General features: G+C 45.6%; 1 protein-coding gene across 1 annotated transcript in view; it reads left to right on the top strand.

The window, feature by feature from the left end:
• Positions 1-25082, top strand: part of LOC105034363 (beta-galactosidase 3) — a gene marked incomplete in the record, with an annotated part of 119766 nt that overhangs the window by 28270 nt on the left and 66414 nt on the right. The window contains 4 exon segments of the mRNA XM_073261571.1: positions 14242-14347; positions 14504-14591; positions 14776-14894; positions 15687-15853. Of these exon segments, the coding sequence (XP_073117672.1) occupies positions 14242-14347; positions 14504-14591; positions 14776-14894; positions 15687-15853 (480 nt within the window).

Below are 25082 nucleotides of genomic sequence, written 5' to 3' on the forward strand. Positions count from 1 at the left end.
TTCTATCGAGCATAGGTTGCTGTAGGCCATATGGGTTGGTTGTCCTCTTAACCAAAGAGTGTGGAGACACTGGTATGGCATACAGGTGAGATGTACTGGTACATCATCATTGAACGTGACCAACTCTAGAGTATTCTGCTGTCGAGAATGTCTCTGATGGGATATAGGTATAAGTGTCCCTTAGACTTGAGATCGCCTCAGTGACTTGCAAGCAACTCACTGTGCTTTGGTACTGGACTAACTGAATTTTTAATTCAGGGATGGAAGGCTTCTGGGCACAGTCAAGTATTTGCGAAGTCAGAGTATGATCGAGATGGGATTGACCACTCCAAGAGTTGGAGAAGAATGAGTCGTTGTATTTCAATTTAGCAAAACTTGGCCAGGGTAATCCATAAGATGGATTTGATATTTTGAAATACAATATGGACAACCTGATCAGAGTTGACAGTTGAACTCTGGGGTGTCCTATGATCATTTTGGTCAAGGGGATGAATTATATGAAAACTATATCCGCATGGGTTCTAAGGATGTTGTTCTACACATTCGACCTATCCGGTCGTCGGGTACCATTGCTAGATGGTCACTTCGATTGGTACAAAAATTTGTTTCTGTGCTACCGGCTTAGGTTCGGACCTATGAGGTCACATACATTAGAGTTCATGATCCGATCGGATGGTTGATCAACGATTAAGAATCGTTCTAGGGTTAAATGATCAATACGATTGACATTTAACATTTAACCCAGTGCAAGTATTGCAGGAGGATCGATTAGCAATTCGATTGCTAATTGGCTTAATTTGATTAAGCCAATGGGCTGAGATTAAGTCTAATTAAATATGATTTAATTAGATTTGGTTTGGGCTTGATTGGATCAAGTCCAATTGGTTTATTGGATAAGCCAAGTGCAAGGAAAAACTAGTCCTAGTTCAACTAGGACTTGGGTCAATCTAATTTCTAATTTGATTAAAAAATTAAATCAGATTTAAATCTAATTTAATCTAATTAAATTAGGTTCTTAATTGGGTTAAGATCTATTTTAATTGGGTTGATCTAATTTTGGTTTGATTTGATTTGAGAAACCAAATTAAAACAAGTCATAAGATAGAATCCTAGTAAGACTAGGATTCCACCTTGCGCCACATAAGTCTTCCCCATGCCCTCTCTCTCATTCAACGCCAATCTCCTCTTATTTTGTGCGACAAAAGCCCTCTCCCACGTTCACAAAAGGTCTCCTCTCTTCTTTCTTACATGGAAGGTGGTTTGGATCAAATAAAAAAGGAATAAGTTTGGATTTCGAATTCTATGAGATAGAGTTTTAGAAATCCAAAACTCCTTCAATTTTGCATCGAATTTATCCAAATTTTTTTTGGAATTTTCGTGGATTTTAGGGTACACATTGTGTATCCTTTTCTGGTGATCCATGTACGAAAATAAGGAGGAGATGCTCAAGAGTTGGGCGCCCCTTAACTTGCCATGTTTGGATAAGCCTTGACTAGGTATTTGACCTAGACAAGAACTCTATCATATCTCTCTATATAAAACGAGTTTCTTCATGAAATTTTCGGAGAAGATAGAGATTTGAGAGATCTTTGGGCCATCCAAAAATCAGAGAGAAAGACCTTTGGGTCGTGGAGATATAAAAGATACAAGTTAGGGTGTCTAGAGAGAGAAACGAGAAGAAGAAGAGGGTCTTCTTCTAGGGTTGTTTGTTTTCATATCTTTCCTCTCTCCATCTTGAGTTTCCTGAGAGCATCTCAGATCTGAAACTCCTCCTTCTACTTTCCATCTTTGGAAGAGTCTAAATCAAGAAGAAGGAGACACTTGATCAACCATCAAAGAAGGATCAGCGCAGTACTAGCATACTGTGCTGATTTCCTGAAGCAGGACTTCTGATCGAGATTCGTGGGCTCGTGTGGACGACTCTTAGAGGCCGGATGCATGTGCGGCTTGCAACATCATCCTCAAGCTCGGATCAGCGAGGTTAGAACGTCTAACTTGCAAGGTAATAGATCTGATCTATTGTTTAATACATACATTAGATGTAGTATAGAAACATGTTGATATGATCAACATGTAGTTCATGCTATATTTATATATTTTAATTTCTGATTTAATGCTATGTAATAATCATGTAATAGGATCTTAGATCTAGGGATTCTCTGATTTTAGAAAATATTTTTGATTTATTTTAGTCTTCCGCTGTATGATCTTGAAAAAGTTTCAAGATCTAACCCTGAAACCCTAGATCTGGTTCCTACAGAGGCTACAGGGGAGATCTGTGAGCCTTGCCAGATGGGAAAGCAGAGGAGAGTTCAGTTCAACATCAGTACAGCCCGCAGTGCAGTCCCTCTGGAGTTAGTACACACGGATGTGTGGGGACCAGCCCCAGTTTTAGCTAGGAATGGGGCCAGATACTTCATGACCCTGATTGATGATTTCTCAAGGAAACTCTGGATTTACTTCATGAGAGAGAAGTCAGAGGTCTTCACCAAGTTCAAGATCTGGAGAGCGGAGGTGGAGAAGGAGCAGGGGAGGAGCGTGATGTGTCTGAGATCAGACAATGGCGGAGAGTACACCAGCAGAGAGTTCCAGGATTACTGTGAGAAGTGTGAGATCAGGAGACACTTCTCAGTTAAGGGGACTCCACAGTAGAATGGGGTGGCCGAGAGGATGAACAGAACACTCTTGGAAAAGGCACGATGCATGAGGCTGCAGGCAGGGCTTCCAAAAGAGTTCTGGGTTGACACAGTAGACGCAGCGGGTTACTTGGTCAATCGGTCACCTCACACCAGGTTGGATGGCAGGCTTCCAGAGGAGGGGTGGTCTGGGAGGACAGTTGGGCTCGGCCATCTACGGGTATTTGGGTGCACGGCCTATGTGCACATTGGAGCTGGTGAGCGGAGCAAGCTAGATGTCAGATCACGCAAGGCGGTGTTTCTAGGCTATCCGCGAGGAGTCAAGGGATACAGGCAGTGGGATCCCTTGGAAAAGAAGGTCATCATTAGTCAGGATGTGACTTTTGATGAGGAGTCAGTCCTACGGAGGCGAGCAGGCATGGAGGAGCAGCAGGAGCAGGAGGAGGTCCAGCAGGGCGCTGCTGGACAGCTTACCTCTTTGATTTTGCCTCTTGCAGGTACTACTGGAGGACATGACATTCAGGTGGAGCACCTACCTAAGGTGTCTCCACAGGTGGAAGGACTCGGACGGATGATCGAGGCGGAGAGGTCCAGCAGGAGCGAGCTGGACCGAGGATTGATATCGGTGTTGCCCTACACAAGCCCAAGAGGACCATCAGGCAACCGGACCGATATGGCTTCGAGGAGACGCTGTCATATGCCCTGGTGACAGCGAATGGAGATCCATATACGTATCAGGAGGCTATTGAGAGTCAGGACAGAGAGCGGTGGGTCCAGGCGATGTCCGAGGAGATGCAGTTTCTCCACCAGAACCAGACGTGGTGATTGGTGCAGTTGCCACATGGGAAGAGGCCCATTGGCTGCAAATGGGTCTACAGTCGCTAGGACGGAGTGGAGCTGGTTGAGGCCTTGGGACACCAAGGTGGAGATTGTTATGATCCAGGTGGTGTGCTGAAGGCCCAGGGGACCAAGGCTAAGGCCAAGGTCCATCATTCATGAGGGCTTCATGGAGGCTCTAGGGCTAGTTGGGCTCTAGGTTGAAAGGCTGTGGGCCTTTCGAATTCTTGAGGTCTAGGTTATGTGGGCCTCAAGGGACCAACTCTTTATGGGCCAGGTCTGGACCTAGGATAGGTGAGATTAGGTCGAGTCATGGGTGTACATGGGCTTGGGTTAACCTAATCTCCCATAGAGTTGGTCAAGGGAGTTTTGGGTTTGGGTCACTTGACCCGGTGTTTATATATACATGTACATGTATAGGTTTGATGAAGCCAAGATAATAGATAACTCTTTCTCCCAAGTCTCTCTCTCTTCTCCCTCTCTCTCCAGCCATTCTCCACGCCCTAGGAGCAAGAAACCCTAGGGTTTCTTGCCGCCAGTCCATAAAAGGAAAGAGAAGAAGGGGAGGCGCTAGCCCCTTCCCCCTTGTAGCCGCCTACCAGATCTGCTCTCCCCCTCTTGCAGGTCCCCAAACATCAGGTCCAGGACCTGGAATCTCTTGAGAAGAGGTTGGTACAAGTCCCTCTCAGATCTGGAGTTGATCTGAGGTCGTTTGAGGCACGGGTGAGATCTCCATCAACAGATCTACAAGAAAGGCTGCAGCAGGACAGATCTGCGAGGTCTGTCTCTATCTATCTTCTTCCCCATCTAGAACGCTCCGATTCGAGATCTACGAATTGGAGGACCTCGGTCCAGGTCTGATCTGGTTGGGTATCAGATCTTGGATTTTTTTAGAGGTGGTTTCAGAGGCGTTCTTCATCTGGAACGAAAGGCTGACGAAGAAGACAGCAACCAGACTGATTTCGTCAAGGTCCTTGGATCGTGTCCAGAAGTCTCCAGATCTATTCGTTGCTGGTTCCGCTGCACCCAAGGTCCGTGGGAGGAGCCGGGATCGTGCTCCAACAGTCTCTACGAGTATCCACTCGGGATCAGTCTGGAACAGTCCTCTATAATCTGAATTTTGATTCTCCAAAATTCAGCCTGCTGAATCTGAACGAAATCTGGATCGTGATCAATACTTGATCTTTCTCCTTGATCTTCTTTTTCTTCTCTTCTCTAGAGTTTTTTCTTACTATGTGCTGCTACTAGATGCTAAAAATCAGCAAGGAAGAGGCATCCAAACTCCTCTGGGCGTGGAATTCGTTGAGATGCGCATCTCAAGGAAGGGGTGTATAGAACGCCCAAGAGAAGAGAAAGGGAGAGGAAGAGAGTGCGTGGGGAGAGCTTTTGGGTGTAAGGGGCTGCTGGTTTTGATGCTCTAGAGATCTTAGGGGAGGTCCCTTTAAATAGGCATAAGGATTGAATCCTATTCAATCTTGTAATATAAGTCCTACTTGCATTAGGATTCCTATTAACTTAAGTTATCCAACTTACATTAGGAAGCCCATTAGGCACTAACTATTGGAGCTCTTGCACCCATAATTAGACATCCTCTTTTGCACCCAAGAGACACTCCATATGAAAATCAAAGGCCCTCTAATTAATGGTCATGCCCAAATTGATCAAATTAAAGTGGCGCCCCATAATAACTATTAAGGAGATTCATAAGAGACTTGCATCCTTAATTTATATGATCCATAACCTTAGACACCCAACAATTGGAGTCTTATGAATCTTATTCATGTAGGTTATTAGCAGGTAATTAAGTTAGAATTATCTTATCAAATAAGTAATCCCAATGGAAAGAAGAATTGGGTCCAATCATGTGCTAGCGAGGTTACCATGAATCCAATGGGTTTTTCTAAATTCAATTGACATTTCATAAGTTCAATTTCTTGTTCCAGGCCTAATCTCTTTGTTGTGTGACCCCATAGGTTCAATTCTATCTGGTAGTGAGATATACAATGATCTCTATCATTATATTATTAAAATTTTTTCAATGGATCGGAACAATTCTACTCTAACTCAGCAAGGATTGTCGATCCAGAACAATTCTAGTGAGCTCTCACAATCCATCAGTGACACCTAACAGTATGTAGTGGCAACTCAGTAGAACTGAAATGAACCTTTAGGTGTAGTTAACGTGTGATTTAGTCCCTCTCGTGAGTCTAGACTAGATAGCAGGTTATGGATAAATCATCAAACCTCAACATCAGTCATATGATAGATTGATTAGCTCAAGTCTAGTTGTGACTTTTATGAAAAAATTTTTTCATCAATCACACTGCTGTGGTCACAGACTCTTGGACTTAGCCTCTCAAATCTCATAGGACTACTCTCTATCGAGGTTGATAGATCTTATCTTGATGCGTACCCTATTCCTACAGTGGATCAACTATCGCCAACATTCACTACAAGGGCTCATTGAGATCCATGTTTATGTGTCAATCAAATTCCAGCAGCTTCACTGCGAGTAGCAGTACTATCTCAAGTCAAAGGATCAGTCATACAACTACAGTATCGAGACAATCACTGATGATTGAATAGAAATTCAAGTGATCTCTCGTATGGTTACACTTAGTGCTAGTTCTTTAACAACCACCCGCACTTGTCGTCCTGTGTCTCTATACAGTAGATTAGAGATCCATCTATCCCGAAGGAAGTGACTTGTGCGCTAGTCTATCCGAATCTATCATCGCCCTCATAATGATCCTATGATCGGGAGCATTTAGGAATTAAATACATGTCTCTAATTTTCAATACCTTGAGAATATGTATCGAAACTAATTTCATGGATGATTCAAGGATACATCACACTTGAATAAAAAAGAAATTATCTTTTTATTGATCATATCAATATATTAAGGACAAAATTGTGTTCTAGATTTATTACAATGTGTCAGCCATATTGGCTTCTAGGACATATATCTAACAATGAGGATCTTGCAACTATGGGTTCTGAGGAGGGTCAAATATGCACAACCTTACCTCATATGCAGAGAAGTTGTTTATGTTGTGAACCTATGACACCCAGGTCATAATGGAGCATCCTTAAGGTTGCACCGGTGCTTGCCCTCCTTTGCTTATATATCCATAAGGGCAAAATCAAGAGTGAAAATGCTTGAAAGTAGCTAGCACAACCATGATCCCATTCAAATATGTTCAATTTATACCAATTCTATTATTTTTTTCCCTCTTTATTCACTTCTAGGTAATAGTTATTTTAGTTAAACTCAATGAAAAAGTCACTATTTAATACAATATTTAAGTATTTTTAATAATTTATTCACTAATTAGTAGGAAGGGAGGTTACTCTTTAAGATGTGGTGGATGACCACCATAGGCGCTCGTCCACCGAAATAAATAGGGGAAGACTTATTTTTTATCTTCACTCTGATAAGCTAAGGAACTATTTAGGAAGGAATTCATTGTCAGTTCCACAGCTTCTGCCTCCTTTCTTTAGCTGTCTCTGACTCTCCTTGGATCCTAATATAAGTTCCATCTGAGGATATACATGTATGTACATACATGCATATTTATGTATCATTATTTTTAATTTTATAGCTAATAAGGACATTTGAAGTCAACCATAGCTTCGTGTGGTGCCATGTCCAAGTGTTACACCTTTTGGTTAAATGAACCAAGGCTTTAAGTCCCGACAGAATGGAGGGCGTTCTGGCTGTCCCGTCCCGTTCTTGTGAGAAAATGGGATTGGGATAAGGTTGGGACTCGAAAACCCATCCATATACGGGAGGAAGAAGAAGAAGAGGAAAGAAAGAAAGAAAAGAAGATGAAAAAAAAGAAAAAAATGAAAAGAAAGAAGAAGAAAAATGAAAGAAAGAAAAGAAGGGAGAAGGAAAAAAAGGAAAGAAATAAGGAAGAAAGGAAAGAGAAAGAAGAAGGAAAAGGAAAAAAAGAAAAGAATGGATGAGAAAAAGAAAAAAAAAAGGAAAGAAAGGAAAGTAGAAGAAAAAGAAAGAAAAGAAGGGAAGGAACAAAAGAAAGAAAAGAAGATAGAGAGAGATGGAAGATATCTATCGGGATGCATAATCGGGATGGCTGTCGGGACGGGACGGCACAGGACAGCGGGGCATCCCATTTCATGGAGATGTTGGGACACTTTTGTCCCATGGGATCTGAAACCTTGAAATGAACTATTAACAAAATAAAACCAACATCCTTTTCCTTTATGTTATGGTTCATGGGCATACAATTCTTTTCTGTAGTGCAGACATAATGACGATTCATGATGTTATTTAATCTACCAAAGCAGACCTCGATTTTGTTTTAGATGGATAACCTTAGCCGTTATTTTTTGACTTGCGCTATCATATAGTCATAATTTGTGCTTACTTTTGAAATAGAATGCTGATGTGACATCCCTTGCACGCTTGACTGGCACTTCTCTTCTGCACTGATCTTTTCAACCAAGGTTTGCTTGGATGATTGTAAGTTGCTGTTTGGAATTACTTGGTCTAACTTATCACTCCCTGTGCCATTGTTGTTATCTTATATGCATGGTCAACCAACATTTTGGGAAGGTATGGGAATTGCCTATTTGATTTTGTGAACATATGGTCAAAAAGATGGACGGTCCTATCATGTAACAACCAGTTTAGGTTGTATTTTGTAGCTTGCATATGTATTATAGTGTGATTATGCAATAAGCTATGGTACACTTTTATATGGGTGAATTGCATACTGCTACAGGCAGCTGCCTATATTCATCCCCTATATTATGTTGATAATTATGCCATAGGTGCTTAAGGGATGTCACACTGAGATGGACTGGCATTTAAATTCTTGCCTATAAGTTGAGAGAGGTAAAAGGATGGATTGACATACTATGTGGCAACCTGGCATTTGCATGGTGTATACTTTGTTGTGCTGTGCAGGTGCTTTGCATGCGCTAGCAGGATTGCATCCCTGTGCATGCTGCAAATGCTAACCCTCGTGTTGATAAATGTGGGGCAAGTGCATATATTATGACGCTTTATGACATGAAGTGGCCTTCGACTTCTCACCCATAATTTGGTACATGTAACACCTCTAGTCAGGCTTGACTAGGTAACCCCCATGTTGGCCAAGCCCACCAATAACCTACTTGTATGCCACCCGCTGCTCATCTTTTGACGCAGCCCAAAGCCACATTTCGATGGAAGGGATGAAGAAGACGCACGAAACAAAGGAAAATGGCAGAAGGAAGAGAAAAATCTCTTCTGTGGAATTTTAATTCAATAGCTCAAATAAAACTAACTACAACGTTGGCCAGGGGGCTTTATTTATAGATTAAAAGTCCTAATTCAACTAAAAGAAAGAATTTGAGATAAAATAAAATAAAGAATAAATCAAAATTAGACTCCATGTCGGACTAGAATTCTTGTGCGCTCCCGTTGGCTTGTCAGACAATTGAATTAGGCTCCGAAATTTGTAGTGGCGGCAAAGCGGTCAGCCTCGTAGAGCTCGAAAAAAACTTTTCGAAATGGGATCATAATAAAGATTCTAACATTGGATGACAAAGTTATAGCCATTCTAGCTCGACAGTGTCAAAATCCTGTAGGAATCAGTGCTGTCAAGTCGATTTTGCACCTTTTGGATCCGATCCCTCAAATCCATATATCTGGTCGCTATGACATTTGCGTCAGCCTCAGGCTGAAAAAAACTCGTCCATGAGGACCGAATCGCTCTGTCTTTGTGTTAGGCAATCCCAACACGAAATCCATGCTAACTTTCTCCTAGGGATGATCAGGGACAGGGAAAGGAGTGTACAGTCTAGCATTGGTCGCCGTCCCCTTAGAAAGTTAACATGTCCGGCATCGCTGCATGTGGTGAGTCACATCATGCTTCATCTTGAGCCAAAAATATTTGGCGTGGATCAATGTGAGAGTCTTTCTCTACTGAAATGATTTTCTGCACGAATCTCTTGTACTATCTTCTCCCGCAAAGAACAATCGAGGATACAGAGCTGTACACCTTGAAACAAGAAGCCATTATGTAATTGGAAATCAGTTCATTCATGAGAATGTGCCTCTTGTAGAATTCAGCCAAAGTCTGGATCGCTGGTGTAGAGGTCCTTCAGGGTATCAAATCCAATCACCTCTGCACGAAGAACTCCCAGTAGTTTGGTTGTCCGGCTTAGCGCATTTGCCACCCGATTCTGAGCATCAGATTTGTGCTTCAGAATAAAATGAAATTCTTGCAAGTAATTCACCCACTTAATATACCTGCGGCTCATTTTTTCTTATCCATTAATGTACTTCAGAGCTTCGTGATCGGTGTATAAGATGAACTCTTTCTGGACCAGGTAATGATGCCACTGTCTAAGTGCGCTGATCACTGTATAAAACTCCACATCGTAAGTTGAATAATTCAGCTTGGATTCGGACAACTTTTTGCTGTGGAAGCAAACAGGCCACCCTTCTTGATTGAGAACTCCATTGACCCCTATGGAAGATGCATCACACTCCACCTCGAACACTTTGAAGTAATCTGGAAGGGCAAGGACATCAGCAGAGGTGATCTTTTCTTTGATTTCTTCGAAGGCAGTCTGCGCCTCGGATGTCCACTGGAATCTCCTCCATTTCATGTAGTCAGTCATCGGGGACATCACGGAAGAGAAACCACGGATGAATCTGCAGTAGAAGGATGCCAGGCCATGCAAGCTTCAGACTTCAGAGATGCTGTGTGGCGTCGGCCAGTTCTGAATAGTCTGGACTTTCGTTGGATCAGCCCACAACCCCTTAGAGGAGACGATATAGCCTAGGAAGGTTAGGCTATTCGTCACAAAACTGCGTTTGGGATTGGCAAATAACTTCTCTCTCCTTAGCGTGCTAAGAACCTCTGCAAGGTGCTGTAAATGATCTTCTAAAGAAGGGCTGTAGATAAGTATATCATCAAAGTAAACCACAACGAATTTACCAATGAATGGTTGCAGCACTTGGTTCATCAGCCTCATGAAGGTACTCAGCGCATTGGATAGTTCGAACGGCATCACCAGCCACTCATATAGGCCCTCCTTTGTTTTGAAGGCTGTCCTCCACTCGTCCTCAGGTCTGATGCGCAATTGATGGTAGCTACTCTTTAGGTTGATCTTGGTGAATACCTTGGCCCTAGCAAGTTGATCAAGCATGTCGTCCAGTCTGGGAATCGAAAATCGATATTTGATGGTGATCTAATTGATAGCTCGGCTGTCTATGCACATGCATCATGAACCATCTTTTTTTCGGAACTAGCAGAGCAGGGAATGCACATGGACTCATGCTCGAACGGATATATCTCTTGTCCAATAGCTCCTGGACTTGCTGCTGCAACTCCTGATGTTTAAGTGGACTTATGTCGTATGCCAATTTTGTTTGGTAGACTCGTCCCAGGAACAAGATCAATATGGTGTTGTATGTCTCTTTTTGGTGGTAATCCTGCAGGCAAGTCTTCAGAGAATACATCAGCAAATTTCTGAAGTATAAGACGTACCAGGGGTGGGGTGTCTCACTCAGCCAACTCATCCTTTTCCACCATCGCTAGCAAGTAGTCGGCCTCCATCACTTCCTTTAGACATGTGTGCTTTGTCAGAAGGTTGATACTGGTCTCTGCTTTAGGTTTGAGTAAGCTCTCTTCCTTCATTGGCTCCAGGGTGATCTTTTGATTATCCTTCCAGAAGGTATAAGTGTTCCAACGGCCATCATGAATAACACCATGGTCGTACTACCACGACTTTCCTAAGAGTAGATGACAGACGTCCATTGCAACAACATCACATCATACCTTGTCATAGTACTTTTGCCCAATAGAGAACGAAACAAGGCAGCGGCTGTTAACAATCACCTCGCTCTCCTTTTGAAACCAAGACAGTTTGTATGGTCGCGGGTGCTTTTCGGTGGCTAGATTCAATTTCGTAACAGCCTCCTAGGAGATGACGTTTTCACAACTTTCATTATCTATGATTACTTTGCAGACCCTCTTCTCAATGGTGCAGCAGGTATGAAAAATATTGGTCCGCCTCCGGTCATCTTTTTCCTCTCTTTTAGGAGCAAGCAGGCTCTTTCGAATAACTAGAGCCTTCCCGCTATCACCAAATAGTAAGGAGTCATCCTTTTCATTATCCATTTCATTATAAGTAGGCTCTTGTTCTTCCTCAGATGGTTCTCTTTCTTCAATTAGCAGCTGCTTTTCGGGTTGCCCAACGGGCTTTTTACAATTGTTTTGCATGTGTCCAATCTCACCGCAATTGTAACACCATAGATTCGATGATTCAGTTGGGGTTGGATTTGAGGATCTTGTATCTGTAATGCGAACAGAAGGTTTAGTAGTATTATGCCGCACGTCCCCTTGGTTTTCCGTCACTTGATTGCTTCGTTGGGGCGGATCAGATCTGGGTATAGGTCTGCGCCACTGCTACTCCTCAGCAACAACAGCACGATGGTTTGCCTCTTTGACGGTCCACAAGGTGTGGAGCCTCAAAGCATCCTGAATCTGCTGTTGTGGTCCCCTCAGGTACCTCGCCACCATCTGTTCCTCGTTCTCCATGAGGTCGTTTCTAGCCACGAGTTGATAAAACTCTTCTGTGTAATCATACACGGATCTAGGATCTTGTTGCAGGTTCTATAGGCACTGATACAAAGATTGCATGTAGTTGAAAGGTAACAACTGCTCCCTCAACGCCTTCTTCATCTTCTCCCAGTCTTGAATTTTTTAGTTTGCCCCTGCGCTCTCTGGTTTTCTTCAACTGTTACTATCATGTAGAAGCTCGTCCTGTCAATTTTAAAGTAATAAGTTTTATCTTTTTATCATCAGGTACCTCCTTGTACTCGAAGATGTGCTCGATCTGATCCAGTTAATCAAGGAACACCCGTCGTTTGTAGACCATTTGAATATTCAGGTAGATCTACTCTTATGAAATCAAACTAGCTGGTTGTGTTCGAACAAGTCACCACGACCTTCTCGTCGATGTTTGGAAGAGCCTTGTTAAAGGGGTTTTCAAAATCTGAAAGCTCCCCTTCATATCTGCGATCATCAGGTTCCACATCGGATCTCGCATTTCGGGTTTCTAACTGTGTAAGATGCACCGTCAGATTTGCCACCTGTCTTCTCAAATCTTCGTACTCCAACATCAGGTTCCGTTCCTGTTGCATGATTTCATCATGGGCTGCTGCCGGATTTGTAGGTTGGTTCTTCTTATGACCACCACCCACTATCTGGATTGCAGGGAAGAACTCCGCTCACGGATCTGTTGGGCTCTGATAGCAACTGATGCAGCCTAAAGCCACATTTCGATGGAAGGGATGTAGAAGACGCATGAAACAAAGGAAAACGACAAAAGGAAGAGGAAAATCTCTTCTATGGAATTTTAATTCAATAATTCGAATAAAACTGACTACAATGTCGGCCAGGGGGCCTTATTTATAGATTAAAAATCCTAATTCAACTAAAAGAAAGAATTCGAAACAAAATAAAACAAAGAATAAATCAAAACTAGACTCCATGTCGGATTAGGATTCTTGCGTGCTTCCGTTGGCCTGTCAGATAATTGAATTAGGCTCTAAAATTCGCAGTGGTGGCGAAGTGGCCAACCTCATAGAGCTCGAAAAGAGCTTTCCGGAATGGGGACATAATAAGGATCCTGACATCGAATGACAAAGTTATGGCCGTTCAAGCTCGACAATGTCAAAACCCTGCAGGATTCGGTGCTGTCAAGTCGATTTCACACCCTTACGGGTCCGATCCCTCAAATCCATATATCTGGTCGCTGTGATGTCTGCATCACCTTCTCAGCTTATGGTGTTCCATTTTCAGCATAGCTCCTTCCACCTTGACAATCTATATATGATACACTGTGAGTTTTTTTTTTTTTTTGTGGTACAAGCGGGCAGTCACACTACTTTGGTATGAGAGCAGCCCAGAAAATTAAGGTACAAAAGGTCCTGCAAGGCCAGCGGGCATGTGTCACCCTATCTGCAGGCCCAGTCTCCAGAGATATTTGCATACACTGAGTCCAGGAGTGAGCACGATGAAGGAAAGTCCGGAGATATTTGCATAGTGTCTCTTTGTATTATATACTGTGGTTTGTTAGCTGCTATTGTGATTCATTTCTTGTTTCTTTTTGTACACTTTATAGCCTATTTCCTTGATGAATGGAACATATGCTTCTCCCAAGCTTTTGCAACAGAATCTGAACTAGTTGTTATGGAATCTATTGGGAACCCAAACTCTGTTTTTGGTTTTCTATGCCTCATTTTCTTACATGACCTTTTTTTGGAAAAATTCTATGAAGGCTAGCTTTATGCAACTAATATTCAATGCTAATTGAAATCTTTTTTTTTTTTTAGATGCTTTGCAAACTATGTCCATCAAAGAGGATAAATCAAAAGCATATTTTCTTAGTAGTGTTAGTTTCTTGTCAGTCTTCTTATCCTAGCTATCTGACAACCAATTTCCCTCTATCACACCTAATTCAAATTTCATATATTAATGAGATCCATATTTTCTAAAGTAGATTTGTCCGCATCAGTTAGAATGATGGTTCATAATATCATTAGAGATTCAAATAGCACGCACATCTGCATTATAGCTTTTATATCAACTTCTTGGTGTATGGCCTATGTTATCTTGTTGCTCCTAATAAAAGTTTCTTTATTATCATATAAGAGTGTTTTTGAAGGCCAATCCTATCTCTGATCTGGTGCTCGTGTTTGTTATTATCTGAATTTTTCCTTCCTCTTTTCTCCAATATCAGGTTTCAAACTTTTGGGGCCAGAAATCCTCATAGGCCAGCTGAGGATATTGCTTTTTCCGTTGCTCGTTTTTTCCAGAAAGGTGGTAGCCTTCAAAATTATTACATGGTATGTGTTAACAATAATTGCAACTCAAATGCATGAGATAACAGATTTTTTTTAATGCTATCAGTGATTGATTAATAATAATTTTTATATTATTTCTGAATTGGAGTTTTATAAAATTTGCTCTTTTTGTTCCCTTTGCCGATTCTCTTCTTCAAGTATCATGGTGGAACAAACTTTGACCGCACTTCTGGGGGACCATTCATCACAACAAGCTACGATTATGATGCACCTATTGATGAATATGGTGTGTTGCTTTCTAGACCCCTTTGGAAGAGCCTTTTCTCCAATTTCTGGTTACCATTAATTTAAAAATGATTTCCTTTGAAGAAGAATTGAACAATGATTGTATCTTTTTCTAAAAATATCATAGTTTGACCACCTTTTGTTCCCATTTTTTCCCATTTGAAATAAGTTGAATGAGCTTTCAGGGTTGGTGAGGCTTCCAAAATGGGCACACCTGAAGGAACTTCACAAAGCTATAAAGTTATGCGAGCATGCTTTACTTTATGGTGAGCAAACGCTTCAGGTCCTTGGTCCTCTCCAAGAGGTGAAGAACTATCTTAATCCTTCTATGATGTCCTTATCAGTTTTAAGATAGATTCTGGATGCAGTATATACATGAGCAAAAATTATACTTTGTACATTAATTATACCATATATTCTCAATTTATGGAAAGATACTGAATCAGACTATAACAATTATTGAATACAAGTATATTTTGACTTCAGCTTGTCGTGTCTACATTTTGTAATCAGTGACAATCAGGAAGAAAACAAATGTGCAGTATCAGAAATAAGGCAACTTTGTGGTGACTGGCATTTGTGCGTTCACCATGATTTTGTAGAACTCTATCTTGGTTCTTCAAAAAATTTCTAGTATATTGTTTTTTAGTTTCTTTCCTTAAATAATATATCACAAATTCTATATATTATGTTGTGGCAGTTGGTCTACATTAGACACAAGACTGCCAAGTATTCCTGTATTTGTAGCATGCTGTTGTTGTTTTGAGCATTTATTTTAATGACACAATGATTTGCAATGTGGTTTTTCTTTCATCTCCTTAGGTTAACCGGGCCTTGATGATATGCTTCAAATATTTTAAGAGCAATTCTTTGTGCACCGCGCGCGATGCAGAAAACTGCACACCGTACACGGTGATTCACTCACATGCGGGCCCGGGGACGTCGGCGGGAACTTTTTTTTTTGCTGGCCCAGCATGAGAGCGAATCACCACGCGCGGCGCACAAAGAATTTTGCATATTTTAATATCATCTTTGTCAGAATTTTTGAGCTTTTTGTCCCTCATTTGGTTAAAATTGTGGCCATGTTTTTGTGCAGGCTGATGTTTATTCAGATCCCTCAGGAGGATGTGTTGCATTCATTGCTAATATCGATGAAGAAAATGATAGATTGATCATTTTTCAGAACAGATCATATAATGTTCCAGCTTGGTCAGTTAGCATTCTACCAGATTGCAAGAACGTGGCATTTAATACAGCAAAGGTGTCTCTACTTTTCCATATTCTTCTCCTTGTCATTTTTGTATTGTAAACAAATACTTTCACGTAAAAAGGTACTAGATATTGCATTGAGCTATTAATGAAGCTGTAAGTAAGCAAATTGTAGAACATGTTCGGATGTCTTGTTCTAAGTAGGTCTGAGATGGAACAAAGGGATGGAGACACAAAGATAGCTAAGTGACTTGACTATTTTATGTTTTTAATTTTATGCCTCATAAATTGTTGACCCATTCCTTATAAGCATAAGCCTTTGGTTTCAATAGGTTAATTAACATGACATCAAAGCGAAGGTTTGCTGGAGGTCATGAGTTTGAATACCCTCGATAATAATTATTTATTTAATTAGACTGGTTATTATTTTGACTCATTCCAGTAATTGTTTTGGCCTATTTGACCCTCCATGTGCTCTACCTGGGCTACATATAAAGGATGATGTTATGCCAGATGTCATTTACCTATTCCCTATAAGTTTAAGCCTTTGACATCAATTGGTTGGTTAACATCTAATGAGTTACAGGAAACCATCTCTGAATTGTTTAAGTAACATTATTATTTTAATGCATTAATCATATCTGAGACATCACCTTAGATGCCTCTTGATGCTCATCTGCACCATATATAATGTTAACTCTGGGCCATGGCTGGTGCCACCTGTGGTTGTGCAAAGGACGGTGATATATATTTTTTTCTTTTAGCAAACTGATAGGGGCAGTGCACTTCATTTATGTGACTCCCTTTTCCCCTCTAAGAAGAAATGCTAATTATTGCTGTCTAACAACAAAGAGTGCATATATTGGTGTTGAATGAGAAGTTCTGTGATTTTTCTAATCTGAACTATTCAGACAGTTATGCAAAACATCGCATGTATTTGCATGTGCTTCATGCTAGCAAGCTTAAACAAAATGCAACATTCCATGTCAAAAATTCATAATTAAAAAAAAAATATTTCACTATAAATAAAAGAAAACATCACAATAAATAAGTTTCTAAATAACTTGGGCTTGGATCATAACACATGATTACAGACAAACCAGTTCTTGGAGACACAGAGGTACAGGAACCATGCTAACACTTGTGAATCTTGACCTAAGATACAGCATTTTGGTGCTGGTTCATGTGTCATGTTGAATATTTTGAACAAATATGGAAACAATGATGACTGTGGTCCCAAAAGTGAAATAGCATCTGTGGAATACACTCGATATATGTATATCAATTCACTAGTGTACTGTTATAGATATTCATTGAATGTGTGTGTGTATATACATACATACATACATATACATACATACGTATACATATACATACATACATATATACATATGTTGGGTATAAAATACCCTCAGCCGAAGTTCTTGACAGGATTAACCCTCCCAGGACTCCTCCGGCTTTTGACTGCAGAAGGTATCTCTCCAGATTTCTCCAACAGTCGGATTTCCACAGTACTGACTGTATTTCTTCGACGGACGAACTCCCACTGCACCACCCGAGCTCCTTCAACATGAGTTCTCCCAGTCATCTATCAAGCCGCCCCAAGTGCTCACCGAGCTCCGCCGCCAGCCGACCTTCTACGACTATTAGCTGTTCCCCGAATCCCTTCCAGACTTCTTCCAGCCCGGTTCAACTCCAATCCGAACTACCCCGGACTTCGTCCCCGACTTCCACTGCAAGTAGACTTCGTCCAGACTCCTACGGGAGCTGAACTTCGTCCCCGACTCCTACTGCAGGTGAACTTCGCCCGGACTCCTACAGGAGCCGGGCTCCGTCCTCGACCTCGACTGCTGGTAAACTTCGTCCGGACTCCTAAGGGAGCCGGACTTCGCCCCTGACTTTGATTGCAGGTAAACTTCGTCCAGACTCCTACGGGAGTCGGACTTCGTCCCCGACTTCCACTGCAGGTAAACTTCGTCCAGACTCCTACGGGAGCCGGACTTCATCTCCGACTTCCACTGTAGGTGAACTTCGTCCGGACTCCTACGGGAGCCGGACTTCGTCCCCGACTCCTACTGCAGGTGAACTTCGCCAGGACTCCTACGGGAGTCGGGCTCCGTCCTCGACCTCGACTGCTGGTAAACTTCGTTCGGACTCTTAAGGGAGCCGGATTTCGCCCCTGACTTTGATTGCAGGTAGACTTCGTCCAGACTCCTACGGGAGCCGGACTTCGTCCCCGACTTCCACTGCAGGTAAACTTCGTCCAGACTCCTACGGGAGCCGGACTTTGTCCCCGACTTCCACTGCAGGTGAACTTCGTCCGGACTCCTACGGGAGCCGGACTTCGTCCCCGACTCCTACTGTAGGTGAACTTTGCCCGGACTCCTATGGGAGCCGGGCTCCATCCTCGACCTCGACTGCTGGTAAACTTCGTCCGGACTCCTAAGGGAGCCGGACTTCGCCCTTGACTTTGATTGCAGGTAGACTTCGTCTAGACTCCTACGGGAGCCGGACTTCGTCCCCGACTCCTACTGCAGGTGAACTTCGCCCGGACTCCTACGGGAGCCGGGCTCCGTCCTCGACCTCGACTGCTGGTAAACTTCGTCCGGACTCCTAAGGGAGTCGGACTTCGCCCCTGACTTTGATTGCAGGTAAACTTCGTCCAAACTCCTACGGGAGCCGGACTTCGTCCCCGACTTCCACTGCAGGTGAACTTCGTCCGGATTCCTATGGGAGCCGGACTTCGTCCCCGACTCCTACTGCAGGTGAACTTCGTCCGGACTCCTACGGGAGCCGGGCTCCGTCCTCGACCTCGACTGTTGGTAAACTTCGTCCGGACTCCTAAGGGAGCCGGACTTCGCCCCTGACTTTGATTGCAGGTAGACTTCGCCCGGGCTCTTACGGGAGTCAGATCTCGTCTCCGACTCCAGCTGCGGGAAGACTCCGTCCGGACTCCCGCGGAAGCTGGACCTCGTCCCCGACTTCAACTGAAGGAAGACTCCGTCCGGACTCCTATGGGAGCCGAACTCCGAGCTCCTCTCAGACGGGTAACTAGCCACCTCTCTCCGCCAGACACTCCAGCTGGACTTCGGCCGACAGGCCTGGACCCTCTAGTAGGCCACAGCAACGGCCACGGCTCTGCTCCACTTCCTGCGATGGATTCTGTGCGGCTCCATCACTTCCTGGCGTGCCGCAGTAACGGCCACGACTCTGCTCCACTTCTTGCGATGGATTCCGCGCGGCTCCATCACTCCCTAACAGACCACAGTAATGGCCACGATCCTGCTCCACTTCTTGCGACGGATACCGCGCGATTCCTCCATCCTCTGGCAAGTCGCGACAACGGACGCCGCTCCACTCCCCGCGACAGACTCCACGTGGCATGTCCCGGTGACAGCTACGATTCCACTTCACTACTCTTCGCAACAAACTCCTGACCATGGGCAGCCCACTGTCAGACGGTTACAAACATCGCTATCAGACTGTTGCTCCCTCTGCCTATAAAAAGGGATCCCAGATACGTTGTTCTCTAAGCTCTCATTTTTATCTAGAAACTCTGCTAAAATTTTCGTTCGAGCACTCCATTCTTGTTGAGGCAGAGAACTGACTTGAGCGTCGGAGGGTCTTGCCGGAGCAACCCCACCTCCGGTTTAGACTTCTTTTGCAGGTCCCAGCGGCGACCGCGACTCCCTCGACTCCAGCTTCTCCGATGTAGGCGAATTTTTGCACCAACAGGATTGGCGCTAGAGGAAGGGGCCTGTGTCTTCGCAGTACCTTTGTTCTTAAAGGAGCGCTCAACGGGACCGCCTTCGGGCATCTTTTCCGGCGTCCTCTCCTTCCTCCACTAGGTCTTTGCCCGATGCCTCCCCGCAAAGCGTCCATGCGACGATCCACGGCCTCCGCGGCCAGATCTCAGGCTCCGGCCTCACCTCCAGTTTTCCAGCCTCCGGCAACGGCGGTTGGCGCGGAGCAATTCGATCTGCTAGCGTAGCAGGTCAGAGGCCTCACTGAAGCTGTGCAGGCCATACAGCAGCAGCAGCAGTCGCAGGCATCAGTGCGCCTGAAAAGAGCGTCACCGGAACACCAGAATCCGGCGGTAGGGCGGGCCACTTAGGCCAGCCGCCCCGTCTTTCCCGGAAAGACTAATCCGAGGGTGGAGAGCCCTCAGTCGGATCACGATTCCACCCCTGGAAGATCTCTACCTCCATTCTGCCAGAGGACCCTCGAGACCCGTAGTCGAGAGGATTTCCTGGACCGGAGGCTTCAGAAGATGAACCGGCGGATCGAAGAACTCCGCCACGCTCCCCCTGCTTATGGTGAGGATATTTGTATTGACCCTCCTTTTTCTCAAATGATCATGCAGGAACCGATCCCGCCGAACTTCAAACTCTCCCAATTTGAAAGCTACGACGGGACTTCGGACCCGGTTGACCATCTGGAGGCCTTCCGGACGATGATGCTGCTTCATGGCGCGCCCGACGCCATTCTATGCTGAGCCTTCCCATCCACCTTGAAGGGAGCGGCGAGGAACTGGTACTCGGTGCTGAAGTTGGGTACCATCTTTTCCTTCGATCAGATGAGTCGCCAATTTGTGGCCCATTTTGTCAGCAGCCGGCGTCCCCGGAAGGGTTCGGAGTCCCTCATCAACATCAAGCAGAGGGAAGGGGAGTCCATTCGGGCCTACATCAACCGTTTCAATGTCGCCGCGCTGGAGGTCCGGAACTTGGACCAGTCGGTAGCGATGGCTGCTCTGAAGGGCGGCCTTCAGAAGAATGACCTTTTGTTCTCCCTGGAGAAGAAGTACCTCAGGGATTTTGCTGACCTACTGGCTCGGGCCGAAGGGTACGCCCGAGCGGAAGAAGTCTTTAAAATGAAGGATGAGGAGACCGCGAGAGAGCGGCAGGCGGGAGACTCGAGTAAGCCCGCAGTCGAAAAAAGGCCGAGAGAAGCTCGGTCACGTTCTCGAACTCCTTCCGGGCACAAGCGTGTCCATACTCCTCCCCGGGTATGCAGGCAGAGAAGTCCGGACCGCGGAGTTCGACGGGGTTCTCCACCAGGAAGGTTCCGTAACTATGCCCCTCTCAATGCATCGAAAACCTAAGTGCTGATGGAGATCAGGGAGCAGCTGCCAAGGCCGGAAAGGTTGCGCACACACCCTGGGAAGCGCAATCCTAACAAGTTCTGCCTCTACCATCGTGACCATGGCCACGATATAGAGGAGTGCATTCAGCTCCAGGACGAGATCGAGGAGCTCATCAGACGAGGTCGGCTCGACAAATTCATTCGACGCCGACCTGAAGGCAGAGAGGATCGGCCAAGGGCCCTGCCTCAACCTGAACCGCCGAGGAGGGAAGAGCAGCCCGGAGATCGGCCTCCAATCGGGACCATCAACTCCATCACTGAAGGACCTCAAGGAGGAGCAGACCTTCCACGACCATGGGACTCGAAAAACCTGTAAATGTACTACTAACGACTTTGCTTTGAATCAAAATTCCTTTCGACTTTGCATGTCTTTCCCTTTTGGCATGGACTTGTTACGACTGGGGATAACCCCTTCAAACAATCAAAACAAGATCATGTTAGGAACAGGAGGAGAACCTCGTCCTAACATGAGCAAAATGAAAGTCCGATTATTTTAAGATCGGATCGGGGGAGAGGCCCATATAACGGCCCTTAAGTGCCCCCATGGTCATGTTAGGAACAGGAGGAGAATCTCGTCCTAACATGAGCAAAATGAATGTCCGGTTATTTTAAGATCGGATCGAGGGAGAGGCCCATATAACGGCCCGTAAGTGCCCCCACAGCCATGTTAGGGACAGGAGGAGAACCTCGTCCTAACATAAGCAAAGTCAAAGGCCCGGTTCTTTTAGACCGGATGGGGGGAGAGGCCCTACAACGTCCTTATGCGCCCCACAGCCATGTTAGGGACAGCAGGAGAACCTCGCCCTAACATGAGCAAAGTCAAAGGTCCGGTTCTTTTAGACCGGATGGGGGGAGAGGCCCTACAACGCCCTTATGCGCCCCCACAGCCATGTTAGGGACAGGAGGAGAACCTCGCCCTAACATGAGCAAAGTCAAAGGCCCGATTCTTTTAGACCGGATGGGGGGAGAGGCCCTACAACGCCCTAATGTGCTTCCACAGCCATGTTAGGAACAGGAGGAGAACCTCGTCATGACATGAGCAAAGTCGAAGACCCGATTCTTTTAGATCGGATGGGGGGAGAGGCCCTTGCAACGACCTTTATGTGCCCCCACAGCCCGTTGGGAACAGGAGGAGAACCTCGTCCTAACCTGAGCTGAGATCGACTACGTCAAGAACAAAAGGAGAACCTCGTCCTGACGATGACAAAAACTCAGCTGTCCAACAAAATTGGATGAAGGGAAAAGTCCCCTCAATGGCACCTCTACACTTCTACGCGACCCCACAAAAAGCAAGGGGAGGACCCTCACTCGAAAAAGAGGAGAAAAATTAAAAAGGAAAGCGACGAATTACATCGACAACAGATGAAAAACAAACCACACCAAAGACCTAGGGAACCTCGTCTCAACAAAGACGGGAAGTCCCTATCAAACATCCCTGGTCTCTAAGAAGGCTCTCGACACAGGTCAAGAAAATAATGACCCCTTCGAGATAACGCAGAGTTCGGACCACCGAGCTCGAGCCTACGGCCATGGACGACAAGAAAAGCAAATCAGCATGGCAAGATTGGGCACCTCCAAACGACGTCGACGTCGAACAAGTCAAAAGACAAAAGAAGTTCGGCGGACGACAATTTGATACAATACGTGGACAAGGTAACACAAAATCCTCTTTTCATTTCATTCACAAAATATACACTACAAAGCCCAACAGGCTAAAGGAAGAAAAGCAAAACAACAAGAACAAGACAAAACAACAAAAGAAAAAATATATACATGGGAAGACGGAAGGCAAAAAGAGCCCTAAGGGGGCCCGGCTTCCTCCGACCTCGAACTTTCGGCTTCGACCCTCGTCAGGGAGCGCCTTAAACTTTCGACTTCTGCTTCCAATTCCCTCTCATTAATATCTCCATGTATCTACGGTGAAATCGCTGGCTTTCGTTCTCCGCCTCTCGACGCCTTTTTCTCAGGACCTCGGATTCCGCCTCTGTGTCCTTGACGGCCTGCTGCTCGCATGCCAGCTGGATCTTCAATTGCTGCAGCTCGGCCTTCCCCTCCCCAAGGGCGACAGATAGCTCTTCTGCGGTTCTTCTCAGGGATTGGAGTTCGCTGGAATCCCGAGCGGAAGCAAGCCGAGCCCCTCCAGCTAGCTGCCCTTGAAGACGGGCAACTTCGTCGGTCGCCATCCTGAGCCTCCCTTTGTATTCGTCCACCTGCTTGCGTCAGCCGGCCCGGTATACATCATAGCTCACCTCGGCATCCTAGAGCTGTTGCTGGAGGACTGAGACCTTCTTCGACCATTCCCGGTCGCTGTCGGCTCGAGTCAAAAGTCAGGATGAGCTTCCTTCCAACTAGCTAATCCTCTCCTGAGCGGCCGACAGCTCCACCCGGAGGGAACTGATCTTGGCAGCTTGAGCCCAAATTCGATCGCTGGCACACTTCCTGTGTTCCTCGAGCTCCCTCTCGAAGTTTGCCTTTCTCCGGTTGTACTCCATAATCCCCTTCACGTGGAGGTTTCGGAAGCGGGTGGCCTCTGCGGTGGCTTCGGAGTGATCCTCCCTCAACCTGCGGAGCTCGCCTTTCATCTTCTTCGATCTTTTCGTCAAATGAAGAACTTCTTTCTTCAGGTGCTGGATCGTGGACTTCAGCGGAATCCCCTGGGGCAAGGGAAGCGCTTCGGTAGGGCGCTGCCATCGGGAGGTCAACGCGTTAAGACACAACTCATTACAAAGGAGGAGAAAGAAAGAAAAAGAAGAGAAGAAAAGTCCCCATAAGGAGAAGATCAATTTTATTGACTGAACGTTTCTTGAAGACAAAAGAAAGAAGAAAAATTGCAATAAAGGAAGAATACAAGGTTAGAGGTCTCGGACCTCTGGATCAACGGGGGGACACGGCATCTCTGGGAGGTGGTCTACGGTGGCTGCGACGGCGGTGGAGGGTCCGGCTTCATCCTCGGACGTCTCGTCCAAGAAGCTGAGGTCGAGCTCGGGGAATTTGACGACCATCTTCTCCTGGCAGAGCTCGAACCCTCTATTGAATACGGCTTAGCCGAACTCAACCTTCAACTTCTTCATTTCGGTGGAAGCCTTGAACTCCTCCATCGCTTGACCCCTGGCTCCGAGATCAGGGTCGGGATCTGTTCCGCCATGTTGGCAACCTCGGCCTCCGCCTCCTCACCATCTCCTCCAAGGCGGCCTTCTGTTCCGCCGAGGTCTGTCTCTCTCTCTCAAGTGCTTCTCGGAGACCGGCTGCCTCGAGGGCCATTTCCTTAAGGCGGGTGGCCTCGGCCTGCTGACCTTCCACCGCCTTGTTTGTCGTCTCGATGTTGGCGAGGAGTTGGTGTCCGAGCTGCAAGGACGATCGGAGGGTCAGAATGGAAGCGGAGAAGTTAATTAAATGAAGAAGCGAAAGGAAGAAAGGAAGATGAATCTACTTACCTCGAGGAAGGCCCCAGCGAGTTCCAGACTCGTTGTGCAGGATCGACGCAGACGATCCTCTGGACGACTTCGGACAGTGAGCACCCGTCAACCAGCTTTTTTATTAGGTCCCTGTCACTAAAGGGATCATCCCCTGCTCCTTTTCAGAGCCGTGGGATTCTTCGGTGGCAGCCCGACGACTGCCGACCCTGCGGGCCAAGGTCTTCCTCCTCTCACCCCTGGCACCTCCTCAGGACGGGTCTCCGAAGCGGGGACCTCGGCAGGAGAACTCAAACCCCTCGAGAAAGCCCGGGCGGCTGGAAGCTCAGTGTCTGCAAGGACGTCGGCGCTGAGGTCGCTTGGGCGGGCGCGGCCAACCCATCTCCTCCACTCTGGTCTTCTTCGCCAGCCCAGAGGCCGCGGCGCCCTTTCTTTTGAGAGCCTTCAGGCCCCTGGCAAGCATCTGTGCTTCTTCGGCGTCCATGCCTAAAAAAAAAAAAGAAAAGAAAAAGAAGAAAAAGAGAAAGAGGGGGTGAAAAGGAGAAAGAAGAGAAGTAGGGGAGGAGAGGGAAGGAAAGGAAAAGAAGAAAAGAAAAAGAGAGACGAAATACTGGCGGGATCCAGGGGGCTCAAGCCGATGTTGAACAGAAACTGCTCCTTCAGGAGGTTGGGGAGAGAAAGAGTTGGATATTTGAGGAGTTTCTGGGAGGCTTGAAGATCGTCCCCCC

The sequence above is a fragment of the Elaeis guineensis genome, chromosome 8, assembly GCF_000442705.2.
Source record: "Elaeis guineensis isolate ETL-2024a chromosome 8, EG11, whole genome shotgun sequence".
NCBI classification, from domain to species: domain Eukaryota; kingdom Viridiplantae; phylum Streptophyta; class Magnoliopsida; order Arecales; family Arecaceae; genus Elaeis; species Elaeis guineensis.